The sequence below is a fragment of the Staurois parvus genome, unplaced genomic scaffold (assembly GCF_062004578.1).
Source record: "Staurois parvus isolate SC_StPar_1 unplaced genomic scaffold, SC_StPar_1.0 ptg001530l, whole genome shotgun sequence".
In the NCBI taxonomy this organism is placed as follows: Eukaryota; Metazoa; Chordata; class Amphibia; order Anura; family Ranidae; genus Staurois; species Staurois parvus.
Genome location: NW_028319326.1, coordinates 39,756 through 59,214, shown reverse-complemented (window position 1 = coordinate 59,214; position 19,459 = coordinate 39,756). Strand labels below are relative to the sequence as shown.

Sequence of the window (19,459 nt, the reverse complement as noted above, 5' to 3'; positions counted from 1 at the left end):
CAAGACTAAATTGCTTTTGGTAAAATGATGAATGGTTGGAAGGTGTCACTTCTTATTGTAGACCTGTAGGGGAGTCTTCTACTCTCTTCCTGTCTTGGTCTAAAATGTTACAGTGGGTTTAAAGCTGGTTATGGACAGTGGATGAAGGAATGTATCACCCCTTGGCCGAAACAATGGGCGAGGTTTACCTAAACTGGTGCGCTCAGAATCTGTTGCAGCTGTGCATGGTTGCCAATCGGCTAACTTCAGCTTGTTTAATAAAACTTGGAAGCTGGTTGGTTTCTATGCAGTGCTGCACAAGATTTTTCACCGTGCAGTTCTTGGTAAATGACCCCCATTGTAGTCTGACAGCAGGACCTGGATCAACTGCTGCGCCCACTGGTCAACAAAGTTGTCTAACTGCCTGTTGACAGAAGTCAATCTAACATTCAATTTCTGCCCTGTAGGACGGGCCAAAACAAGATGGAAAAGGAAATGTGGCTGGTCCTTGCTGAACTGACAAAATGTCTATTGGTTTATGGCCAGCTTGACTCTTCCTCTGAAATGATCTCATTGTCACTATAACTAGAAAATAGTGCAGCACTTCCAATTTTAATTATGCTCAACACATCAAAATATACTTTATACAACATCAGATAAAAGGGGAAAAAAAAGTCCCATTCTTTTTGTATGCTTAATGTCTTCTATATCACACTTGTGTTGCACCTCCAACAATCACAATATGTGTTCTCACCTGGAGCTTTTGACCTCGCCTATAATACTAGGTAAAAGCACGTGTGGGGTTTTTTATCCCTTCATTTTTTAAAACCAGTCAGAAAACCATTGACAAGTTACTGGTGCTCAATCACACCAGATATAGCCAGTAATTAAAATATAGTAAATACTGCGCACAAATGGCTTCATTGTATTTACCAGCCCACTATCCTCTGTGAACATTGTGATGTAATCAAGCCCCTAGCATTATAGGAGAGGTTAAAACCTCCAGGTGAGGGCACATGTGGTGATTGGTGGAGGTGCAACTCAAGTGTGATACAGAAGACACTGAGTACATAAGAGAATATTTATGAACATTTGAGAAGCAAACCAAGGAACTAATTTGGTTGATGGGACTTTATCTGATATTGTGAAAAGTATATTTTTGTGTTGAGCATAAGTGTTTTAATTGTAGTTAATTTGGAAGCACAGCACTTTTTTTTTTTTTTTTATTTAAAGGTTTTGTTATTTTTGCACAGAGCAGCTCCGAAGACTATATACATTGACATGATCTATCATTGTCTTGCTGCTCCTTTTTGTTGTATAATCAACAGGCTCTGAGGTGACACCACTGTATTCCTAAAGTCCAACTGAATCAAAGTAATATGGCCAAGACATTTGCCAGTTCTGTTTGATGCAGAAAACTTTTTATTCTGCTCAGCAGAGTGCAGTAGTCCAGATCTCCAAAGGTCCAACATGCCTGCTGCTCAGTCTTCCAAACAATGCTTGGTTAATACCTGTAATGCAGCCAGGTTGGGGTTTTTAACAGCACAGGTCATTTTAAGCAGAAAACGGAACTAACAGCACAATAGAGAACTTTACTGCTGCTCAACAGATTCCCATTGTCCCAGGTCTCCAGCGGTCTAACATGCCCACTGCTGTAATCAACAGCATCACAGAAGGATGCATGCCACTCCTAAACCCTTAAATTGGGTCTCCAAGCTGTTGGGTGCTCATAGTGAGAAACGTGTCAGTCTCTGGGGAATACCAATCAACAATAGACCCAGCTTCACACCAACCTTTCCAGAGTAGCAACAATTTATTGTACTCCAGTACAAAACCAATTTTATGTTGGAAACGTGTACAGTGGGATTTCTTCCTGATTGGGGCCTTGGGCAGGGGACATGTTGGACCACTGCAATCTGTTCAGTTCTGCAGCAGTCCAGCTCTCAAGCATCCTATTGGCATATGTTGTTCTAACCTATTTTCTGCATAAAATAGGTTTGTTCAAACCAGTAATCAAAAAAATTAAACTCTGTATTACATAGTCTGATGGTAATACAATAACTGCTAGAACTCCAACTGGACTTTACTTGAGATTACCCTCCTGGCTGTGCTGTCTTGTAGAGATTAATTGGTTGGTGATCCACTTAAGACTCTTATAATCCTTGCCTTACAGTTTAAAGCTGGCCACACACTAGTAGATATTCAAATGTATGTTTTGTATGAACATTCCTACAAAATTCTACATAAATCAATGAATTCATGAATGTAATTTTGAAAGCTGTTCAAAAATGGTTTGCTTTTAACATTTTGGAATAAATGTAATTTACCAAATGAAAACCAGATGCACTGTTAATGTGTACGTTCAAGGAAAATTTCCATCCTGTTCATTGAAACAATTGAGTACTGTCCGTGACTTTTTTTATTTGCACTAACATACAATTTTGAGGACAAGCTTTCGGGGTATGTCCCCTTCTTCAAGGTCTAAGCAGTACTATTAAAAATCACAAAGTTTAAGCAGAATGTTAGAATGGATTGAGAGAAAAAAAAAAAAAAAAAGGCTACAGATAAGATACATCAAAAGGGAGGGGGGATACAACACTCACACAGAGGGGTCAAGTTTTAGCTAATAGTCATAAAGCTGTCGGATAGTGGTTGAGGAATCCCATGTCCAAATTAAGACTGTTATCTCTCGTGTCAAATAGAATTATCATTCTTAGTTCAAATGTTTTTCTTTCCTGGATGGATTTAAATTTTCCTTTCAGAACTAAAATATTGAGGTCTTCCATATTGTGGCCTGGTTGTGAGAAATGGAGAAATGGTGTCCTACAGGTGTGCAGAGGTCATCTTCATGTTCCTTGATGGTATGTCTGTGTAAATTCATCCTTGTTTGCAACCTCTGTCCTGTTTCACCAACATAAGATCCTTTGCTGCATTTTCTGCACTGGATAAGGTATACAACATTACTGGAGGTGCAGCTGTATGATCTGGAGATATTGAAGATCCCTTTTGAGTGTCTGACACTTTTTGATGGATTGATTTGGTTGCACAGCTTGCAGCGTTTCTTATTGCAGGGACCTCTGCATACCTGTAGGACACCATTTCTCACAACCAGGCCACAATATGGAAGACCTCAATATTTTAGTTCTGAAAGGAAAATTTAAATCCATCCAGGAAAGAAACCTTTGAACTAAGAATGATAATTCTATTTGACACTAAAGATAACGGTCTTAATTTGGACATGGGATTCCTCAACCACTATCCGACAGCTTTATGACTATCTATTAGCTAAAACTTGACCCCCTCTGTGTGAGTGTTGTATCCCCCCTCCCCCCCTCACTTTTGATGTATCTTATCTGTAGCCTTTTTTTTTTTTTCTCTCTCAATCCATTCTAACATTCTGCTTAAACTTTGTGATTTTTAATAGTACTGCTTAGACCTTGAAGGGGACATACCCCGAAAGCTTGTCCTCAAAATTGTATGTTAGTGCAAATAAAAAAAAGTATCACGGACAGTACTCAATTGTTTCTGTCGCAAATGCACTAATACGGCTACATCCTGTTCATTCAAACTTTCTTATCACTATGGTTGAAAATTCACTTCCCTAGTGATTGAAAAAACATTCTTAAATTGAAAAATGTTTTAACAGAAAAAATGTTTTAACAGATGGTAAGCTTTATATTTCCTTATATTTTTGGTATTATCGTATGTGTCCATCAAATGGTTAACCATTTTGGCTCTGACTGTCATCTGTGCAGGCACCTGAGGTGAAAGCAGCAACTCCAGTGTTCCTCATTGTCAGCGCTGTCAGTGGCAGCTACAACTACACGGCTCGCAGATCTGTGGTCCTCGCTCCAACTGGCAATGTTGCCTTCATCCGGACAGACAAGGAACTGTACAAGGGTGGCCAGAAGGGTAAATTTTTATAGGTGTTAAACAGAAAATATAGTATTTTTTTAGTGCGCTTGTCATGTGCTAGGATTGTGGTTTACCCTAGTGACTTTTGATGAGTCTCTTTACATTTTTAAATGTGTTCCATGATTTTAATGCCTCTACAGATTTGCAAGTTGGCTGCTAGGAGCTCTACATTTGCCCCTGCCTTTTTCCAGCCTGTGTTTGGGATATTGGGCAGATGGAGTGTCCTATGTATGATGGCTTTCATTTTACTTTGTGTGCAGCCAAACTTTGCACAGGGGGGAAAAAATTAGAACTGACAGGTTTTTACTGCTTTCCAGGGGGGCTCTGTCAGACATTTTGCCCGTACTGTCTTGTGAAAATTTGTTTCCCTAGACAAGAAGTGAAATCTGTAACTGGGACATGGACAAACTGAAGCTGGCCATACATGGATGAAAACTTGGCCAGTTTAGCAGTGACAAATTTTGATCTATATATGGGCAGGCTGGTTGTACAGAAGTCAATCTGCTGAAACTTCTGTACAACCACCCTTACAGATTTTCACTGATCGATGCTGCTGGCTATAGCCAGCAGAACCAATCAGTGGGGAGTCCCCCAGCTGTCAGAATACAATGAATCAGTGGAGAGGATTTGCCCATTCACATTTCATGTGAATGGATGAATCCAGTGGGGTGTTCCCTGTGTTGTGTGCACAATGTCACAGTAAAGCCGACCGTACATGGATCGGTTTAGCAAGGACCGTCCAAATTTCAATCCAAGTATGGGCTAGCTGGCTGTACACAAGCTGATCTATCTATTGACTTGTATACAACCAGCCTGTCTTTTCCTTAATTTAAAAAAAAAAAAATATGTATGGCCTGTCTAAGTGGGGCATTCCTGGAGGGTACAAGTGGTGATCCTAGTCAGACTTGCTGAGTGTGCATGTGCCTGGAAACTATTGTACTCTGTGACGAGCAAACTGAGGACTCTTGGAGTAATGGGAAGCTCAGCAAGTCTCTAGTTTCTAGAAACCTCATCAGATATAGCTGACCACAACCTCAAACAGTGGGTTTTAATTTAAATTGTGTTTTGTCTTGATACTTCATTGTGTCCATAATCTGATGCACATCTTGTCTTATTTGTCTACAGTGCAGATGTACGTGATGGCAATGGACAACAATCTACTCCCAGTGGAGGAAACGGTGAGTAGGGTTCAGATCTGTTTTTCTAGTATGAAAACCCAATCACTAGAACCTTATAAGCTATAAAGTGGAACTCGGGGCAGCCCCCCAAATACTAATTGTTTAACTTGAGGGGGACTCCCTCCTCCTCGCTACTTGTGCCATGGGCTTGCAGTCTTCCCCTTCATTAGACAACTGATTCCCCCCAAGCTGCTCCTTTTTGGCTAGTTGTGTAGCTGTAAGGGTGGCTACACAACTGGCCATGGGTAGGACGGTTACATATTTTTGCTGCAAGCCCAAAGTTTGGCTTCAAATCTGCAGCGTTTATAAAAATGCCTAGTCGCCCATGGAGGTTCTTTTTGGGCAAAACTACTTGATGCAGTACTTTAGCAAACAAATTGTTGTTCAGTTGGCACTGATGCCCTTTTTGTAGACCACTAAGTTGATTGCTTAGTGCTTAACATTGCCAATTTGATAGAAATATCCTGTAGTTTTGTGGTTGTTACCCCCTGCTATTATATAAATGGTCACCAAATTCCAACATACAGGAAAAACTTCTTAAATTTCTTGAAAGTAAACTGAAAAAATTCAAAATGAACAGGTTATATGTTCCTAAGACCACTTATAAGCCTAAAGAGTGAGATTAAAATGATGGATCCATAGGTAACAGGATACAGATTTTTGGTCTAACCTGCCAAGAAGTCACCTTGTAGATCATCCCATGATGGGAATTCTATTCTAGCACAAGTATTTTGTGGTAGCTGACAGCATGATGTTGTTGGCCAGCAATAAGATGGCTATTTGCTAGAAAATCTCCAGTATAAAGCTCACTTTAAGTCTCAAGGTGAAAAAGGAATTCAGTCTCCAGCAAAAAAAAATCCAACATTCATGTGATGCCTTGGAAAGGGGAGGGTGGGGAATGACTTGCTACTTCATTGAACCCTAAGGATGCTTGGGATCTGATGTGCAGATTCCACAAATACTGAGGGTCAACCTTCTAAGACCTTGTTTACACCAGTGGGCTGCAATCTACCAGTAGATCGCTGCCAGATGACTGATGGATCACGGTCTGGATTTGCTGACCCATCCCAGAGCTACAAACCAAGGGACAAATTGTAAATTTTCAGCTGTAGTAGGGAGTAAGGGCTACATAAGCCGATGCCCCTTCTGTAGTGCCGGCTCCTGTCCCATGTGGAGTGATGCCAACTGCACTCCACCTCTTATCCTGGGTAGCAGTCTCCAGAGTGGTGCCAGTAGCAGGAAAGCTCCAGGTCTGTGTGATGCAATACACTGGGCTTAGTAGTATAGGGCTGCATTCACACTGAGTTGGGGTTTACCCACAGGCTGGTCAGTCTAGTGTATCTGCAGCTTTCTTGTGGGTTTGCTGCACTTGGCCATAGACTTCTATTCTATCCTGTGGGTTGGTGTAATTTCTGAAAATGCACCAATCCTCCTGAACGCTAGAAAGTGCACCGCACCTGCAGGATATAATAGTCTACGGCAAAGCGCCGCAAACCCAGAAAAGTCAGATGCACTGTGCTGCACCTGCAGTGCAGGTAAACCGCAGAACATCAATGTGAAAGCGGCCTTATAGGGGGCTCAGAACAGTAAGGGTTTTATTTACATTTGTGGCTTGGGGGTGGTAAAACCCCATATTTAACCACTCGCCCTCCAAAAGATTTACCCCACCCTTCCTGACCAGGCCATTTTTTCATTACTGCGCTGTTACTTTAACTGACAATTGCAGTCACAACACTGCACCCAAATGAAATTTATGTCCCTTTCCTCCCCCACAAATAGAGCTTTCTTTCGGTGGCATTTGAGTGCTATAAAAAGGCCGACAATTTTTGAGAAACAAACAATATTTGACTTTTTGCTATTTAAACATGACCAGTAAAAACCAAAGTTTGTCATAAATTTAGGCCAAAACGTATTGTGCTACATGCCTTTGCTAATAAAAAAAATCCCAATACGTGTAAATTCATTGGGTTAAGTGAAAGTTAAAGCATTTACAAATGGCGGTATATATACTGGGATTTTTAATATATATAAATATAATTTTTTTTTTTTTTTTTTCTAGTAATGGAGGCAATCAGCGACTTAGAATACCTGCGGCAGTCACTCTATGACACTGGGAGGGGACTGTCTTGGTGTCACTGGCATCCCCAGTGACACCAATAGTGATCTGTACTAATGGCACTGGGCAGGGGTTAACATGGACGATCAAAGGGTTAACTGGCTTTTACAGTGGGCTGTTGGTGCTTTCAACTGCAAGCACACTGCTTTGTATGGCTGTGCTATGCAAAGCAGTGAGCAGGAGATGACGGAGTAAACTGTATTGTTTACAGTGTTGTACTGCTTTACCACCACCTGCTTTAAGCCTTTGGACCTCACAGAAGCATGTAGTTGCAGGGTACTTGCAGAGTGGCCCCAGTCACTTGAATGGATTGCGTTTGGCAGGCAGTAGCACCCACCAAAAGCAACAGGGTTTCATTCTGGCTGCAGCTTTTTTTTTTTTTTTTTTTTTTTTTTTTTTTTTTCTCCCATGTTCAGGTAGGTCTCCACCTTTTTGAGGTTGTCTACCCCTAGTTTACACCCACACTCTATCACCCCTCTGAAAAGGAATTTGCTGTGAATTGCTTTTAAGAGGGTGGTAGAGCAGCAGCTTCCAGGCATTCAGGAGGCAACACTGCTGCCTCCTGGATACCTGTGGGGTGTTTTGGTCATAACACAAGCTAAATGTTTGGTTCGCTGTTGTGGTGCAGTCCCATTGACTTCGATGGGCTATGCCAAATGTCAGTCAATATGCAGCACTGAATTTTTTTTCATGGCTGCGACTCACATTTCTTAAATGATCTGTCTTCTGTTTTGGGTCTTAAGTCTTTGTTAGTCAGACATATGGATTGTAACAGCATATTCAAAGTGTCTAACTTTTTTTTTTTTTTTCTTTTAGTTCCCTGAAATCTATGTAACGGTAAGTGAAAATTTTAAAAAATTTTTTAGCACAATCAAATGCAAAGTTTCTGCACTCTTTGTGGTTAATAATTAAGGTTAATAGATAAAGCTACCTTTCTAACATTGTAATCCATGTTTTATGGCCAACGGCTGTGTCTACAGGGAAGATGTTTCAATAATTGACTTCCACCTGTTCAACTGATATTATCTAATGAAAAAGCATAACTCCAATGATGTAGTGCATTTCCCCCTCTATAGGTTTTGCTTGCAAACCATTTAATTGCTTTTACAGAAGAGTGTAAAGTAAACAAACACTGAAGCCAAAACTTTGTTTGTTTTCTGGTGACAATTCAAATGTCATACTTTTTGCTTTCCTTAACTTTCAGTCTGTTATGGACATCAGGACAAATTTCCCTCAGAAGCACATAAAGCTTTGAAAACATGATAGCAGCTTGAAGTGTTACTAAACCCACAACCGTACAATCAGTCTGTATATGCAGTAAAGCATGCTTGTTATACTGTGGAAACTAAGGGGTTAATCCTCTGCATTGTATAAAAAGGCTGCTTGACCCGGTCTTTTCTGATCCTCCCTTTTTAACCACAGTCCCCAATCAATCTGCTGATAGAGCCTTGGGGGCAAGCTGCAAGTGCTCAAATTGGTGTGTATTGCTAGAGGGCTTTTTTTTCTTTTTTTTTCTTTTTTTTTTTTTTTTTTTTCTTCTTGGGAGGGTGCATGTGATCAGCACTGTCCAGAGGGTCAGGGGTCCTGCAGCCTCATAGAATGGAAACTCCTTCTAAAAACTTTAACTAGTGATCTGCTGAACACTGAAGTCACAGGACTGCTCTAACTGCTGAGAGAAGGTATTGGCAAGTTTTAGATTTACTAAAAAAATAAATTGCATTTTATGGTCGGAGACCAGATATAATGCAGGGTCCTGGGTTTAGTAACACTTTAAACTCTTCCTACTCCATGGCTTTAAATGCTTGGCAATGCAGAAAATAACAGGGGTATCGGTGTACAGCAGCTGTTTTTATCCCAGAGGAACCACTTAATTTTCAGGTCTCGGGGACCCTTACTGAAATCACTTCATCAGGGTTCAATAGAGTAATGTCCAGTAGGAAGAATGTGCCACTTAATGATCAGAATGCCATCCTTCCAAACCGCTAAAATATCTTGTTGGCTCTGCCAAGTGACTTTGGACCCAGAACTATGCAGGAACCATAAGATGGGTCAGTCAGCCACAGCTCAAACTCCTAGAAACCCTGGTTGAGATTGGTGTACAGTTTAATAAATAGTAAAATGACCAGATGAAATATTAGTACTTTGAAAACCTTTATTAAAAACAAGATGCATAATCTAGGGAGGCCCTACTGCACCATATTCTAGTACACATGTTTCAAAAAACACTGTAGCATGGCACAACACGCAGAGGCCGGATACGTAGAGAATGTGGATCTCCCAAGACCAAAAGATCAATGGTGACCAGTGACATTGCAAAGATGATATAGGATAATATTTTGTTCTTGTGTTGCAATATAAAATATAATCTAAAGGCAGGGCCTTAGTAGTTGGACTACATTGTAAAGTAAAGGATAGGCTAACAAGTTCCAGATCCAATAATAGAAGGAAGACAAGTGTCAATGCTTAGTTGAGTAGTTGGGGCCCTTGTTGGGACATAAAAGGGTGGGGTAAGGGAAGGTGATCAAGCCAAAAAAGTATACATAGAATATGTTCATTTTAGGTCTAACACCACAAAGGGAAAGGGGGGGGGAGACGTACTGGTTCCCTATAAGGTAGGGAACCTGCTACTGAAAGATGCACACCTATTAGATAATTAAGGAATGGGGATTAAAAGCTGGAAGCATAAAGTGAATTACCTATGGAGACTTTATGTTAAGTTTTGTTCAGTATCTTTCTGGACTGTCAACAAAATATTTTTGAACCACACTTGGAAGCACAGAAAAGGCTTTCCCTATGACATGACCATCCCAAAATGGGTTTATGGATGCCTTGCGAGTATCTGCTATTGATGCTCAATTCTAACATTCTATTTTTAATCTTGCTTATTAACTGATATAGATACAATAATTTTATATATTATATATATATTTTTTTTTTTTTAGGATCCATCAGGGAATCGGATACATCAATGGCTGGATCAGAGTACAGAAGGAACCTTCCTGTACCTAAGTTTCACTATGGTTGATGACCCAGATTTCGGATATTATCAAATCGTAGCTAACAGACAGTCTGGCACTTCAGTTACTAAAGCTATCAAGGCTGACCAGTATGGTATGTATGACAATTGCTTTTTAGCAGTACTGTTGAGGAAAGCCACTGGTAGCTTTTGCCATTGCACATCATGACACATGCCTCTGGGTTTGCCCCATCACTGAGCTCTGTGCTCTCCCTCAGCCTTTCATGTTTTTTTTTTTTTTTTTCGGGGGGGGCGGATGCACAGCATTAGAGAGACCGCATAGAATGCCTCAATTAACACATTAGCCAGGAAAACCTCTACTAGGCACCTAGAGCCTGGCATTTCCCAGCTTTATCTTCAATAAAATCAGGCCCCGGCAACAAACTAACTAAATCAGGAGCACAGAAGAGGGCATCCATTCATAATCTTCACTGAGAGCCAGTGACAATCGCTGGTCGTCTGATCTGCCCCTCCAGCACTCACTGGGCTGTGCAGATGGAAGCAGCTGGCACAGACTGAAAGCGACTCACTGAGAGGCTGAACCAGCTGCTGGTCCAGGCATCTGGATTGATCCCGACTCAGAACTAAAATTTAAAATAAAAAAACCCTTCAAACAATAACTTGGGCCTACTTTGATAGGCTTTAATAATCTCTGGTCATGAAATGGTTTAAATGTTAACATTTTAAGTTCAAAAGTTGTTTTTGTATTCTCTTGGTGTAGTAGTCATTGGGGAAATGCTGACCTGTTGCACATAGTTTGTATGGGGAAACCTTCCATAAAAAGCTCCAGGTGAATAGAATCCCCATTATGTATTCCTTTTGAATGTTAAGGTCCTCTTGTATCTCCAGGACAGACTGCAAGAGAATACCTTCTGCACAAGCCTTAGAAACTCCTAATTTAATGCAGAAGTGGGAAAACCACTTTGGATAAATGTTTGTTTAAAGATTAATGACTTTTTTTTTTTTTTTTCCCCAGTTTTGCCCAGGTTTAGCCTAATGATGAAAGTTCCCAATACCATAACCATCCTGGACAAGAATGTTTCTATTGAAGTGAATGCCAGGTAATATTTTAAGCAAGAAAATTGTAGTATAAAGCATGTACAGAAATGTAATGATGCCAAGTCTGTGTCACAAGTACTAAATTTTTTTTTTTTTTTTTTTTTTTTTTTTTCCCCATTTTTGACTATTGTCCATTTTACTGAGCTCTCAGCATTTTGCTGGGTCACTACATTTCCATCTTTGCTGATCTCGCCTCTGTGACTCAACCAGATACTGTACAACATGGTTGGTGGAGGGTGCAGCAGGGTACTGCAGTCTATGGAGAGAAGAGGCCATTATAGGGCAGCAGTAAGCTCCAGAGGATCAAGTTATATGAAGCCTGTTCATTTTCAGTTTCTCTCATTCAGAGTATTTAGCATCAGCTGTGTAGAAAAGCCTTATGGATGCTTCTCTGAATGTTCCTTCATGGTCTTACCTTCTCATTTTCACACATTTATGTAGCAGACCCCAGGCTGGTCTTCCTGTTTCCCAGGTTCTGTTCCCTATTGCATGCACAGCAGTCTAGCACACAGTTTTTCAGTCTCTCCATGCAATACCCAGACTGAAAATATATATATATTATTTTTTTTTTTTTTTTTTAGGATTTGTTTGAAGACCTTGGATAGGGTATAGGGTGGACCTTGGCATACTCAAACTAGTACAAACTCTAACTGAGGAGACTCTAGTAAATATTAACACCTTCGAGTTAGGCCTCTGGTGCAATAGTGTATAGACCTATAGCTTATAGGGAATCCCACACTGGGAACAGCCCTGAGCCAGCAAGTCTAAAACTCTCTCTTAAAGAGGACAAGCAACAGTCTCTCTGGGATCTCTTAGGCCCCTACACTGTCCATGAGTACATAAATGCCTCCTTCCAGTACCAGCTAGACCTCCTAGTACCATCCAGACCCTGTACCATGAGCCCACCCTGGCTATATATATATATATATTTGCCATATAGCAGGCATGTCCAAAGTCCAGCCCGCGGGCCAATTGCGGCCCGCGTTCTGGACTGAAACTGCCCCACAGGTGAGCTACCCAAATATATAACTTACAGCCCCCGGTAGTGATTCCCTGAAAGCTACTGAGGACTCCAGCGGTCTCTAGCTGCGGCACTTGACGACAGCTGGCGCAGGAAGGAGAGCCCAAATCTCGCGACGTCCGAGATCTCGTGAGATTTGGGCTTTCCTTCTCTGTGTGCCGGCTGATGACGTCAATTCCCGCTCGACAGATCCCTGGAGTCCTCAGTGGCGTTTGCAGAATCACTAGTGGAGGGCCGTAAGTTATATATTGGGCAGCTCATCTGTGGGGTCCGGAACGTGGGCCGAGGGATCCCAGGTGATGCGCAGGGAATTACTACTGGGGCTACCATTTATCAATTTGGGCTATAATGGATTGGTGCTCAGGATCGCTTGACGTCATCAGACAGTGCAAGGAGAAACAAAGCCCAAATTTCGCTACCTCCGAGATCTCGTGAGATTTGGGCTTTCCTTCTCCCTGTGCTGGCAGAGTGATTTAACACCGGTTTAGATTTGTCATCCAAGTCACAAAATGAAAAGTGTGCCGTTTTTCAATAAACGTTTGCATAAAATAGTTCATTTGCATTTAATTTTAATGGTTCATCAGAATGTCAGGCAAAATGGTCGGCCCTCGCACATGTTCACTTCATCAAATCTGGCACTCTTCCAAAAAAGTTTGGACACCCCTGCCATATAGGATAGAACCCAGCACTGATTCAGAATTGGGCAAAACATAGCTACAGTCTTTTAAGAGTATGCATGTTCATGTATAAAAAGAGGCTTTGAGATACCAAGTACATTGAATAAAAATGTAAAGCTGTGATTGGTCTCTGCTTACTGCTGGTTATATAAATGTCCAAAAACACACTCCACAATGAGAGGATTTGCTTGCTGTCAACATTGTAGGAACTAACATTCCTTTTGAATATGTCAAACTGACTTCATAGCTATCTGGATATCACACTAACATTAAATATCATGTGTGCAAATGGCTAATTTTTAGAACTTTCTCTTCTTGGCTACAAAGGTTACTACACTTATCTTACCACTAACCATGTAATTACTACGAAAGCTCTCATCGAAGTGTTAGAAATTCTGTATATAGCATCACAGAACAGGCGGTGCACAGTCCACCTATGGTTTTCTGCTTCACTGCAACAAGGAAACAGGAAACTTTATTCAGAGAAAAAACGAGTATACCATAGATGTAGCTGCAAACATAAACACTGCCATCTACTGGTAGAATAGTACTGTATGGAGTACTGATGTAGTTGTTGCACAAAATACATGAACACTGTATTCCAACACTTGGGCTATACATTGGCCTCCTGCCCAATCTAACCACCCTCAGGCTGGGGAAGAGGTTGCTGAGCAGAGCAGAAGTTTGATTTAGAAGATGGTAAGTTGTTGGCAGAACATCTTGAAAAGGGGAAAAGGAAGGCCTGGCTCTTGACTGAGATGGGCTATTGCCAAACATTTTTGGCAAAGACAATTATGAAACCTGCTCACATTTTTTCAATAGCTTAATGCAAGATATGAAGGTTTCTAAGGTTAAATACAGTATCTCTTTCCCATAACAATTTTATTCCCATCCCTTTTTGCCCTCAATTGCCAAGATCTGTGGTGGAACTCCAGACCAGAAAGTCCTAATATGTGGTGGGACTTGTATTCTCGAGTTTATATAGAATATCTTTAAGTACCAGAACAGTTTGGTATTTAGTCAGCTGTCAAAACTTCAGAATGTGTTGCATGCAGAACTGAGCTTTGTTCTTTCCCCAGGTACACATATGATCAGGGGGTTCCAGGAAAAATATCTGGCAGATTGTGCAGACCACCAACTAACTATTACATAGGAAACACCTGCAATAGGAGTCCTGATGGTATCTGTGTGCCATTCACTGGAGAGGTGAGATTCAACTGCGATCATACTTGCAAATGTTAAACTCCGCCATAAACTCAAATTACCCACCCTCCTATGCTGTCACTGCATCTTATGATTCTGATCATTAAAGATCATGTACTACACTACTGTCCTCCTTCTCCTAGACCTCTCTGCGGCCTTTGACACAGTCGACCACCCCCTCCTCCTTAATAAGCTACTCTCCCTTGGCATCAGAGACACCGCTCTCTCTTGGTTCTCCTCCTACCTATCCCAACGCTCCTTCAGCGTTTCCTACAACGATGCCACCTCCTCTTCCCTCCCCCTCTCTGTTGGGGTCCCCCAGGGCTCTGTCCTTGGACCCCTTCTCTTCTCCATCTACACCTCCTCCCTTGGCAAACTCGTACACTCCCACGGCTTCAATTACCACCTCTACGCTGATGCTCAAATCTACCTATCCACCCCTCCCCTCACCCCCACATTCTCCGCCCGCATCACTCACCTCCTAAATGACATCTGACTGGATGTCGCTCCATTTCCTGAAGCTAAACCTCTCCAAAACCGAGCTTCTCGTCTTCCCCCCAGCCCGCGCCCCCCCCCCCCCCCCCCATCCTTTCCATCACTACCAACACCACCACCATCAATCCCGCCCAGCAAGCCAAGGTCCTTGGCGTCATTCTGGACTCAAACCTTTCCTTTCAACCTCATATCAAATCACTCACAAACACATGCAGGCTCCACCTCCGGAACATCGCCAAGATACGCTCCTTCCTTACCCCAGACACCACTAAACTACTCGTACACTCCCTGATTATCTCACGCCTCGACTACTGCAACTCCCTCCTCATCGGCCTACCCAAGTGCAGGCTCTCCCCCCTTCAGACCATCCTGAACTCAGCTGCCAGACTCATCCACCTCACCAGCCGCTCCACCTCTGCCACCCCCCTCTGCCTCTCCCTCCACTGGCTCCCCATTGCCCAACACATTAAATTCAAATTGCTCACCCTGACCTATAAGGCCATTCACAAGACTGCCCCTAACTACCTCACCGACCTGATTCCCAGGTACCACCCTACCCGTACCCTTCGCTCTTCACAGGACCTCCTTCTATCTTGCTCCCTGGTCTCCTCCTCCCACGCACGACTGCAAGACTTCTCCAGGTCCTCCCCCATCCTCTGGAACTCACTACCCCAATCCACCAGACTGTCACCTTCCCTCCTCACCTTCAGGCGCTCCCTGAAAACCCACCTCTTCAGGGAAGCCTACCCCACCCTCACCTAACAGCCGCTGCCCTTTCCTCCTCCTACCACTCCATCCCCCACAGCCATTTCCTCCTGTACCTCTACCCCCTCCCTCCTAGATTGTAAGCTCGAAAGAGTAGGGCCCTCTTACCCCTCGTGTTCTGTTTGATGTTACTATACTGTTTCATGTATTGTCCCCCCCTCTATTGTACAGCGCTGAGCAAACCCTTTGGCGCTATATAAACTAGATAAATTAAATAAATACATCCACAACTGACAATCATTCACAATGTACCTTGTCATGATACAAATCGGGGTAGATGTACAAAGCCATTCAAAGTTTATTGCACCTCCATGCACATCTTCAGTATGGTCCGGGGTTTTTTTTTTGGTTTTTTTTGTAGCCCACTATGCAGATACAGCAGGGCTGATTCAGGGGGGGTTTCACTGATCAATGAGCCAGTCTGATGCAAGGGGCACTCTGATGAGGACAATTCTTGAAATGGACACTCTGCTGGGAACACCTGATACGAGCATTCAGTCTGATGGGTACACCTGATGTAGGGGGGCAGGCTTGTGGGGATAACTGATCATATGCAAGGGTCTACTCTGATGTAGACAGTGATGTAAGGAGGCACTCTGTGGGTTATGGGTTAGTACCAGCCTTCAGCAGGTGGTGTTTCAGTTTGGCCATGTGTACAAGGTCTTAATCACTCTAGTTAACTTTAACATCCATTATCCTTGATCGTGTGTGTCTGTCCCCATTCATTGCCTCTTCTAGGTGTGCTTCTAATCCTGGCTTTCATTTTATTTATGGTTCAACTTCTTAATCTTGGTACAATTTTTGTTAACTTTTTTTTTTTTTTTTCGTTCCAATAGACTGATTCCGAAGGTACATTTAAAGGAAACGTTGATCTCTCAACATTACAGCTTGACCGCTCAGGATACCTGATGACATGTAATGTACAGGCCACTCTGACTGAGAAGGGGACAAGTAAGTGACTGGCTTGCAATAGGTGTTACTGTTTTAAAGTTGCATAATTGGTATAAATCGCCTATATCATTTTTTAAATTAAAAAAAAAAAAACCCTAAAAACTAAAATATTTTCAAGGCAGAATACACAAGCAGCAGTGGTCACTAGTGCTGCCCATTGCAAAAGGCACAGACAACTGTCACACTTTAGCATGCAGTTTCCTGCCTGTGGAATTCTTGCCTTGCTGCACTGCTTCCATTCACATGTACTGCTGCCTTCTGTGTTCACCTATGGCAGGGGTGGGCAAACTTTTTGACTTGAGGGCCGCAATGGGTTCATATATTGGACCCGGGGGCCGGACCAAGGGTAGATGAATGATGTGTATGTGTCATCCATAGTAAGTATAGTAATATTCCCCCATAGTAGGCATAGTAATTCATTCCCCATATTAATTCATCCCCCATATTAAGTCCCCAAGTCCCCCCTGTGTCAATTCACTTACCTTTGCTCCGCGCGTTCCTCTCGCCGTGTTCCCGCTCCGTTCCGGTGTAGCATGAAAATCTGTCTCCTATGAGGATCTGTCCCCCTCGACGTATCTGCGCATGTGCCAGTTTCAGGCATTAGCAGCTGATCGGCGATCTCTGGCACATGCGCAGATACATCGAGGGGGACAGATCCTCATAGGAGACAGATTTTCATGCTACACCGGTCTTCAGGGCGGACTGAGAGGAGCCTAGCTCCCCTCACGTTCGTCACGCTGCCCCGCCTACACACATCCTGACAGCCATCCTGACAGTATCACGCTCCACGGGCCGGATTAAAAGGTCCGCCGGGCCGTATACGGCCCGCGGGCCGTAGTTTGCCCATTGCTGACCTATGGGCATTATCTGCTCTACTGTGAATTTTATATCCCTTACTGTGAATTTATCACTTCCCACCCCACCTCCTAGCCGCCTTCCCTATACAGGACATGCTTAGTTTGGCTTCCATTGCCTGAGCAGCTTCCCAGTTTCTCTAAACTGAACGCTTGGTTTGCCTTGTATGTGGTAGTACTTGTGCTCTGTCTGACTTCCACGTACCTTCCACAGCTTAGACTACACTTTTTTTTTTGTTTGTTTTTTTTTTTTTTTTAAATTTGGGAACCCGGAATTATATATAACTATAAATGCCCCTTTTTTAATTTTTATAAAAAAAAAAAAATCTTGGGTGGATGATCCTTCTAGCACCGTGGTAGTTGGCAAAATACCAGCCTATTTTGGGCCTTCCTGTTCCAACTCGCATGTCAAGCCTCAAGTATGCATTTATAATGTAGTAACCTAGCGTAGAATGCTAGGCAAGTTGTGTTTGGCTGCTTTTTTTGGTCAAGGGAGCAGTGATTGTTCTGGTTTGCTCAGGGCTTCACAGGCTAGGTGTTCAATTGCTTCCCCTTGCCTCTGGGAGAAAATTCCAGAACCTAGGGAGGGCAATTGAATTGTCCAACCTGAATATTTTATCATAATGTGGCCAAGCTCTTTATAGGAGTGTCTAGAAGGTTGCGAGGTAGGTGAATAGTTTGGAGCCCTGGGGAGATTGTTCTTTCCTCAGCAGTGAGGGTTCCGAAGCCCTAGAAGGCAGCATGTGGACTGAGTTGCTGCTATTTGAGGTGTTATCTGTGGCAGAACTGGGGATCTGAAGTTATCTTCTGAGGAACAGGCTGTAGGACTTCAGCCAACAAGATCTGGTCTAGAGAAGCATAGTTTCCCTCACTATACCATGTCCCAAGGAAACTGGAAGGTGTGCAGTTGCCCTGGGGACTTGTGAGTAATGAGCCTGAATTTCATCCCAAAAGCTCAAAGCCACCAGGAATTAAGTGCCAGGGGTAGCTATGGAATGAGATGGCTCTCATAGGGTCTGAGTACTGGTCATTCCCCTGTCCTCTGCAGAATCCTAGAGTGAACCTAGAGAAGTGTTCTGCTCATGTGGTTGAGGAAGAGGGGTTGTGGTATGGGGTACTCAAACAATAATCAAAAGGACATCCCCCTAGACTGCGTTTTGGAGCAGGTGTATAGACTGGTGCTTATGGGGAAGGGTAGCCTCCCTACTGATTAAAAACCATATAGTGCCCCATTTCTAGATTGTTTACAATTTCTAAACCCCTCCAAAAGAGCGCTCTATTTTGAGGTTTGGTGTGGAAAATGTCATCTGCCTGTGTATATTCACTACTCTTCTGGCTTCAGTTTCTCTTCAGGAATATATACTTCCAAGCTATCAGGATACACTGATCTCAGGGAGGGCTTAAGGAAATATCCTCTCATCCACAACCCTGTCTACAAATGAGATTGGGAAAAGTGGGTGGGGGTGCTACTGCACGGTTTTATCTCTAAGGGGCTTCTGCACATTGGCCACAGTTCCCCTACTGCCCTTCAAGGCTGGTCAGTAGGGAAACCCAAGTGGTTTCACTATATTTAACATAACTGGGCTGCATAAGATGTGACTAACGTGCTACAATCCTTCCTGATGCTTGTACAGAACCATAAGTATTTGTATTGTGTTCTATGACAGATGTCCAAGCAACTGAAACCAAAACCATCTCTATCACCAGCCAGTTGGGCCGAGCTCGATTTGACTCTAAGGTTATGCTTCCATATTTCAAAAAAGGAATTCCTTATCCTTTAGGGGTGAGTAGCTGTAGAACTTTGCGATGACAATACACAATAAAAAAAAAAGTTGATCTACTAGTGGCCAGTACAGCTGCAATACTCTATAAATTTTTACTTTGTTCAATATAAACTCCAAGAACTTGCATGCTTTGAGTCTAGAACAAGATGGCTGCTTCCATTGCTGACTAATTGACTGACATGCTGATCCACTTTCTAAACCCATTGATATTGACTTCTTGAAGTCAACAATGGCTGGCCCACTTTTTTTTTTTTTTTTTTTTTTTTTTTTGTGTAAGTTAAAAGGTGTGTGTTGACCATTACGCCCTGCCCAAGTCGGAATCCAACTTTCTATCTGTAGAGGGTCAGAGCCTATGATACAGCTTTGAAAATTTGAGGACCAATCTATATTTTTGATGGAACAGTATTCCAGTTATGTATGTCAGTTTGCCCAACCAGCAAGATGGG

The 19,459-nt window shown here is 42.6% G+C and overlaps 1 protein-coding gene across 1 annotated transcript in view; it reads left to right on the top strand.

The window, feature by feature from the left end:
* Positions 1-19,459, top strand: part of LOC149435356 (ovostatin-like) — a gene marked incomplete at its 3' end in the record, with an annotated part of 77,295 nt that overhangs the window by 18,160 nt on the left and 39,676 nt on the right. Inside the window, exons 3-10 of the mRNA XM_089662734.1 lie at positions 3,735-3,891; positions 5,020-5,072; positions 8,005-8,025; positions 10,131-10,299; positions 11,181-11,265; positions 14,041-14,167; positions 16,261-16,375; positions 18,897-19,012. Coding sequence (XP_089518860.1) covers positions 3,735-3,891; positions 5,020-5,072; positions 8,005-8,025; positions 10,131-10,299; positions 11,181-11,265; positions 14,041-14,167; positions 16,261-16,375; positions 18,897-19,012 — 843 coding nt within the window. The remainder of the gene's footprint in view (positions 1-3,734; positions 3,892-5,019; positions 5,073-8,004; positions 8,026-10,130; positions 10,300-11,180; positions 11,266-14,040; positions 14,168-16,260; positions 16,376-18,896; positions 19,013-19,459) is intronic.